The sequence below is a fragment of the Thermobia domestica genome, chromosome 15 (assembly GCF_964235325.1).
Source record: "Thermobia domestica chromosome 15, izTheDome1.hap1.1, whole genome shotgun sequence".
NCBI classification, from domain to species: domain Eukaryota; kingdom Metazoa; phylum Arthropoda; class Insecta; order Zygentoma; family Lepismatidae; genus Thermobia; species Thermobia domestica.
The window spans coordinates 54978375-54985996 of record NC_137468.1 but is presented as its reverse complement, the minus strand read 5'-3'; the positions used below and the strand labels follow the sequence as shown (position 1 = coordinate 54985996).

At 36.1% G+C, this 7622-nt stretch overlaps 1 protein-coding gene across 1 annotated transcript; it reads left to right on the top strand.

The window, feature by feature from the left end:
- The first annotated feature begins 5016 nt into the window (after window positions 1-5016).
- LOC145671499 (protein GVQW3-like) lies at window positions 5017-5454 on the top strand. The gene has a single exon (XM_081740688.1). It carries the CDS (start codon window positions 5017-5019, stop codon window positions 5452-5454), a length of 438 nt encoding a protein of 145 aa, XP_081596814.1.
- Window positions 5455-7622: the final 2168 nt, after the last annotated feature.

The window sequence follows — 7622 nt, the reverse complement described above, 5'->3', positions numbered from 1 at the left end:
AGGAAGAGAAACTGGTTGGGACATTGCCTAACAAGAGATTGTATCATGAGGGACGTCCTAGAGGGTATGGTGGCGGGAAAGAGAGGGGGCGAAGGAGACTACAATTAATGGATTATATTAAAACAGAAAGATCATACGCGAAGACGAAAAGGTTAGCGGAGGACCGTGGAGCATGGAAGCTTCTCAGCTCCGGCAAGTGACCTGCCAATAAAGGCAGAATACCTATGATGATGATGATGATCTTATGACATTTACCACAAATATACATTTCCCGATTATACACATAATATCAGTATTAAAAGTACCCTGCAAAATCATTATCAAATTATATTCTTACAAAAAGACAATTATAGATATGCGACAATCATTTTGGACATGAGTGTACATTCTGGTGTTTAATAAAACCTCCTCATATTGTTCGATTATTATTCTACCATTCCTACCAGAGTTACCTCATCAACATATGTCAAATCCGGGTCAAGTCCCTTCTGATCTAGAAACTAATTTCTCTCTTTCAGTTTCCTAGTATCATATTCCAAGGGAAAATTGATTGACAACAACACATGTCAGTATTCCATTTAATTCTCCCTGTGAAAGCTCGTCGACAAGTATTTATTTACACGGATTTTACTTTGGGATAATTCAGTCACAGCATAATTAAACCTACCTAGCTGTTTAAGTACAATAAATTCGATAGTAAATATTTCATGTTTGCTTTGGGAGATAATATTTTTGTTGGGATTTGGCTCTGTTAGTCTCTTCCAACCGAATACTCTGTGAAGTCTCACGTTTCTGCTTGATTTCTTGTAAATCAAGGAGAAGCAGAAGTAGCAAGGAGAAGCAGAAGTATGCCTGTCGTTGAGAAATAGATATGGCAACTTGCAAAGAACATAGATTTCGCTGTTATGACGCAATAACTATTCGTGGGTCCTTCACTACTCGTTTAAATCTAATATCTTTGAAGTTCCCCTTTCTTCTTTGCTCGAATGATTATCTGTATTTCTATGACTAAAAAAGCAATGCACTTACTTATTGCATCTGCTATTTAGAAATTCTGCATTGAGCATTAGCTCCCGTTATCCTTGCACCGTGAATTTAGTCCAGGTTCTGTGGAGTATTCATATAATGTGTCAGACTTATGTAATAATGTTACGAAATGTTATAATATCACAATATTTTCATTCATATCCCATATCCCTTTTTGTGTTTCTATCTGAAGAAATTCTATTGAGGTAGTAAATAAATAGTACTATTGGTGACTTTTTCAATCAGATATCCAGAAATTATTATTGCACTCAGTACGGTTTTTCTCTGCGAAGAGTTTTGTAAAGCTTGTTGTCAGGAATTGTCCTTAAGGGTAGGTGGATTATTACATAAAGCGTGTAACAATCGTGCTAGTTACTATAAATATTTTAACCAAATCATATAATAAATATTAACTGATCTGAAATCAATAATGAAGTCCTATGGTCATTTTCAGAACTACTATTTTTTTCGATACGCTGCAAAAGACCTACTTATTCATCTTCTTGGTAGTTCTCGTCATATCTTCCAAATTTTAATGACGTAATTTCTGCAGATTTTCGTACTTCAAATGAATTTTACTCTTTTGAAGATAAGTACAGTAGCTCACGAGAATGTATTTCTATGACAAGAGAACAATTCCTTATGGCCTGATACCATTCTAACCATTGCCGTAGTCCAGATATAACGAAGTTAGTCTCATGGTACCTAAATATCCTTCGGCATGCATGGATATTACAATAGCTTTAAATTTTCTAACTTACTGGATTTATTTAAAGAAAGAATTGTGAACATAATTACTAATATTTACTTTTCAAATGGTGGATACGTCTTTTCTACTGAGCACAAAGTAGCCATTGCACAGACAACTACATGAAATTTGCCTATGTCCACAGAACATTATTGCACCAATATTATTTAGTATGGAATCAGATATAATTACAGTAAGATTATCGCCTCTAAAATGATATACGATCATGATTTCTGTACTATTTTCTTGATAATTTAAACAAATTCATGCAACAATTTTTGAAAGAAAGATATGTCTGGAGATCAATATTGAATAAATATGTATTTATTTGAGAGGTTTTTGAAAACATTTCCTAAAGATGTGTTAGGAGAAAGTATGTTATCAAGAATAGCAAAAGCATTTCTGAAACTTGTATCAAGTATACTTGAGGTGTTAAAACTGCACGATAGCACTTAACATAATAGGAAGGTAGTTCTACAATTTTCTGTATTCTGTGTAAAACTTTTGCCAGTTAAGTATTAACAATGGTAAGGCCCCATCTATCAGTAATTGGAATATGCTTTCCGTCATAATAAAATCTCCGATATCATTTGATAACAATAAATTAAATTACACAGGCCGACGTTTTTAAACTTTTGAAAAGATACACAAACAAAACTCACTGATTCTGATTAATTTTAGGTCCCTGAATAAGATTATGATATCAATTTTACTACATTAGCTCGCATTTTTGTGTAACGCATAGTTGCCAGATTTACCATAATAAGCAAAATAAGCTATCATGAAATGTACCGGCCAATGAGCTGTTTGCGTCCCGAAAGGGAATTAACTTCATTTCGACAGTTGGTCAAGAACGATATTCACTTTTAAAAATTCTTAAAAATAGTTTATTGTATCAAACCATTTAAAGAACTATATATTCTGTTTGTGTATTAGCACTAAGAAACTACATATATTCTGTTAGTGGATGCCTATTAGCATTTACATACACAGAGTAATTTATAAAGTCTAATGTTTAGAGCTACAAATAACATCATCTGCTTTACTTTTTTCTTTTATGGAGTGTTGGGCCCTCTCTCTTCACCGACCAGCAATAGTCCTCCATCATTGCCTCCTTGATATCGAGTTTCATTCGTTCTTATATCCTGGTGTGAAACCGTCGTCCCATTTCGTCGCTTATATCTGCGAGATTTTGGGAAAAGAAGTTGAGGTGGGAGTGCAGAAGGTGGATTTTCAAAGACATGCCACATCCCCGAGCTTTATACGCGTTCAAGATGTTGCTGCGCCAAAGCTTTAGTTTGGCCCAAAATACCTTTTACAACTTTAACAAAAGCACGCCAGGCATTTAACTCTTTAGCGTTTAAACTCTGTTCAAACAATTCCTCATGGATAAATTTGCCAAAGTCAGGTCCTGCGAAAACTCCTTCTTTTAATTTACCATCACCTAGTTATGGAAAACACTGTCTGAGATACTTAAATCCTTCGTATTCTTTGTCCATAGCATTTACGAAATCCCTCATGAGGCCAAACTTAATATGAAGAGGTGGAAGCAGCACCTTGTCTGGATCTATCAGAGGCTCATACTTGACACTGTTGGTACAGGGCTTAAATGTTTCCCTGGGGGTTCACTCTTTTTGTGAAAAAAGTTTTTTCTGTGGCTCTTGAGTCCCAAAGACACAAAAAACAACAGTACTTTGTAAATCCACTTTGCAGACCAAGTAATATTGCAATAACTTTCAAATCTCCACAAATTAGCCAACCATAGTCTTTCTAGTTTATACGATTCAAGATGAGTGCGAGATTCTCGTAAGTCTCTTTCACCGAAACAGAGTGTGCCACAGGAATAGATGGCAGCTTATTTCCATTATGAAGTAAAACTACTTTCAGACTGTGCTTCGACGAATCTATGAAAATACGCCAATCGGATGGTTCACGTTGAATTTCTATTTCATTCATTAGACCATTGATGTCCGTCCATACCGCATTCCGTCCGTCCATTGATGTCCGCAAAGGGAACCTTCCATTCTGTAGTATTCTGAAAATGGCTCGTTCATTTTCCTGTAGTGAGTGTAAGTAGTTCCAGGAGCCAGTAAATTCCACTCTTTGAGCCTAGAACCCAAAAGTTGAGCTTTCTCTTTCGAAAGTTGTAACTCTCCCACTAAATCATTCAACTCATGTTGTAGGATGAAGTGAGGCTCGTCTTTTACGTGTAAGGAACTGTCTCTCGGATCTTCATGTGCAGCGGTGTCCTCATCGCTTCCTGTAGGCGCTGTAATATCGATAGTTTCCCAATCTTTCCGAGGAGTAGGTACAGATAAATTTTCTCCATGGGCCACTGGTCTGATCACGGATTGCAAGTTTGGGTAAGATTCCTGGGTTCTTTCCATATCATCGGAACAGTAAAAGGCATCCATCCTTCGTTTAGTTTCTTTAAGGCAGGCAGTCAGAGTCGCATAAGACATCAAACAACACATATGAGGGGTCCAGCTTTTATCTTGATCATCGATCTTGCAGCCAAAATAAAAATAATATGCTTTCCTAACGTCATCATTTATCAATCTAATCTGCGACTTAACCATAAATATGCCACAGATATAACAAAATCTGTCCGGTGGGTTTTTACATCCTCTGCGGGAAGAACTTGACATTTTGCACAGGAAAGCGAAACTTAGAGCAACAGCAAAACCACTTATTCCATAAAATCACTAAACATACTGAAACCACAGGCAAACAGTACTAAAAATACGATAAAATAAAACTGAAGTTACTGACGTAAAAATTCCAAGTCAATTCTTCCCACAAATTATTTATACACTTGAGAGATTACTTAGTGCAATGCATAAGAGCAAGACTGAGCCACGCAATAATGGCACAGTCAGCGCTTTTTTCTCCCGCGTCATCGTACCGCTCATTGTTGCCATATAGACCCTATTTTTTAAACCAGTTTCGTTGTCTAAAAACTAACAACAAAGGAGGGGGAGGAACACAAGTGTCAGGCATTTCAATCATCCCCATCCTCCCGGTTTTCATTGTTATATATATATGTTGGCAACTGAGTGAGTCCAGACTGAGTGTTAGCTGAGTAGGGGCGCGCGGACAGACCCATTCAACTGACAGCGTGCGGCAGTTGGTGTTGTCAGCTAACCGTCCACACGAGCTCACTTGCCTCCGAAACGCGGTAGCGAGTAGATGTGTAGTGAGTGCGTGTCGGTGACCCCCGTCGAAACCCGAATGAGTGGAAAATGCACCGGCATTTGGAACAGCGTTATGTCGTGATGAAGTTACGTGTGAAACTGAACAAAACATTTACAGGCTTTTTATGTGATTCAAGAGGCTTACAAAGAAGACGCCACGTCACCGGCAATGGTTTTCATGTGGCACAATTATTAAAAGAGGGCCACGAGAACGTTGAAAACGAGGACGGCTCTAGAAGAACTGAAACAAGCCGAACTGAAGAAAATCTGATAAAAGTGTATGAATTCTTAAACATTGATCGTCATCTTAGTGTTAGATTAATTGCTGGTGAACTGGGATTGGGTTCGATTACGGTGCTCAAATTAGTGACAGAAGATTTTAAGATGAGAAACGTGTGTGCCAAACTTGTTCCCAAAGTTCTGACCGATAAACGGAAGGCATGGCTGTTGCGAAGAAATGCTTGTAGAAAGGTTCTTAGAAATTAAATTGTTATTTAGTCATTAAACAAGGCGAAACTACGTTGCCATTAATTTTATTTATATCTGGTTGTCCTAACAACGACTTTCCAAAATATCATTGTTTAAAACATTTGAATATCTTTTTATATTAACATTATAACTATACACTATTTCTTTTTCTTTCTCTTCTTCTAATAGTAGAATCAGTCAGCCTAGTACATAATTAAAATACCTTATGGCACACAAATATACAACGTACCGTTGTACTTGAACGTTTCCAAGACGATCCTTATTTCTGGACACAAATTTAAGCATTCCAGGTAACTTCGACGATGTCCCTTCACACCCTTGCGCGCAAAGATTTTCAGGTAACCTATGAACAATGGAAAACACGATGGCAGCATAATATTGATGCCCAAGGGTCATATTTCGAGAACTTTTAGTTCGCTGTACAAAATGTGTAATACATTTGTTATTCTGAGACGAGTCTTGAAACTTTGTGAATACACCCTGTATATATACATCTGTAAGGAAAGCTTTTCATTTGGTTCTGTGTTGGAAAATGCATTATTTGTGAGTTATAGCCTGCTAAGAGCGGAGAAAATCCACATTTCAGCTAACGTTATTTCGCCTCCGACGAACAGTCAAGTGGCAGTCCTGATTGCCACAAAAATCACACATATATCATGCAAACATGAATTTCAGTAATGTGAAATCGGTGAGCCAGGGATTCCTTACAGGCCCGTTAGCAACAAACAAGTTATCGACAGAATTCTCAGATACGCTCTAATTTCAAGGTGGTTCAAAAGTCTCAAAATGTAACTCTTGATAGTAGTGAACAGAGAACTTTCGCTCAACCTCAGAAGTGTGGACAGCAAATGTTTAATGGGTGTCAATACTACTTCAGGGGGGATTAACTTTTACATACTAAGCGAACATAAAATCCTATTTCAGAATATGAGAGCATTAGTAATTCCTCAGATATAGACTTGAAATACATGTTTATTACTTCTGTTGTTGTTATTATTCCGAATCGAATCATAGTTTTGATACTTACAAAATTAGAATCAAAGTTTGTAAGAAATGTGACAATGAACTATTCAAAAAAAAGAAAAAAGTAAAATTATGTTAGGATGTCAATTTGTTTGACTTCGTCTTTATGTTTGTAAATAAAATTTACGGACTACCGCAGTGAACTTTCTCGCTCTAATTGTTAGTCTAATCATCTTATGATGTAGTTATTACAGAAAAAATATTTAAGAAGTACTAACACAATTATGTTTTCGGAATTGCTTCAAAGAAAACTAAACTTTAAAAATAAATTATCATGTGTAGACTTTTTACTGACAAATGACTATTATGTATTAAGGTTATTTATGATAAAATCATTTATGGTATATCAGATAGAAGCATGAGTTGTATTTGAGGGAACAGCAGTAGACGTAGTAGTTATAGTAGTAGTACTATTAATAAGAACACTAACAGTAATAATAATAATAAAGTGAAACTACGCTTGTAAACACGATTTGCGTAATGTTATTGAATTATTAATTACATATCAACAAAATTGTTATTTTTAGAAACACTCATCCGCAGAAATAAACGACTTCTCATGATTTTACAGAGTAAATGGCTGATGTCTTATTGTTATGTTACTAGATAAACATATAGTATTAATGATATGTGTACAAAATCATCTTAGTCATTATAGAGAATATCATCAGGGAAAAGCTCACACTCAATAGTAACTACTTCTTGTGGATTTTTCGAGATAAATGATCTATTCCGAGCTCATGATATTAAAGGAATATATATTTACGAAATATGAACAAAATTGTTTCTTTCTATCTGAAGAAAATAGTTTAATGAGAAACATGATCTATAGTGTATTCCACTCGGAATCGAATACATGCAGGATGTAGAAGGTTACTGGTGTCTATGCTAACCATACTTAATTGTCTTACTAGAGTCACGAGTCTTTGATGGGAAGAAATCTTCAACCAAGTTGCACTGTCGGATCATCAGGGAGGTATCCCGTCTCAAAAACTGATCAAGATTCTAAAGGAGATGTTAGTCCTTGGAAGAGACAGACATTAGAATACGGTAGTTGAGGTAGTTATTCGTGCATCACTATGGAGAGTATGCAATGTTTCGGCGACATTTTTCAGTGCATTCTCGTCCAATACGAGTACAAG

Excerpts from the sequence above, each read along its gene's own strand:
- LOC145671499 (XM_081740688.1), top strand. The coding sequence starts at position 5,017 with ATGCACCGGCATTTGGAACAGCGTTATGTCGTGATGAAGTTACGTGTG.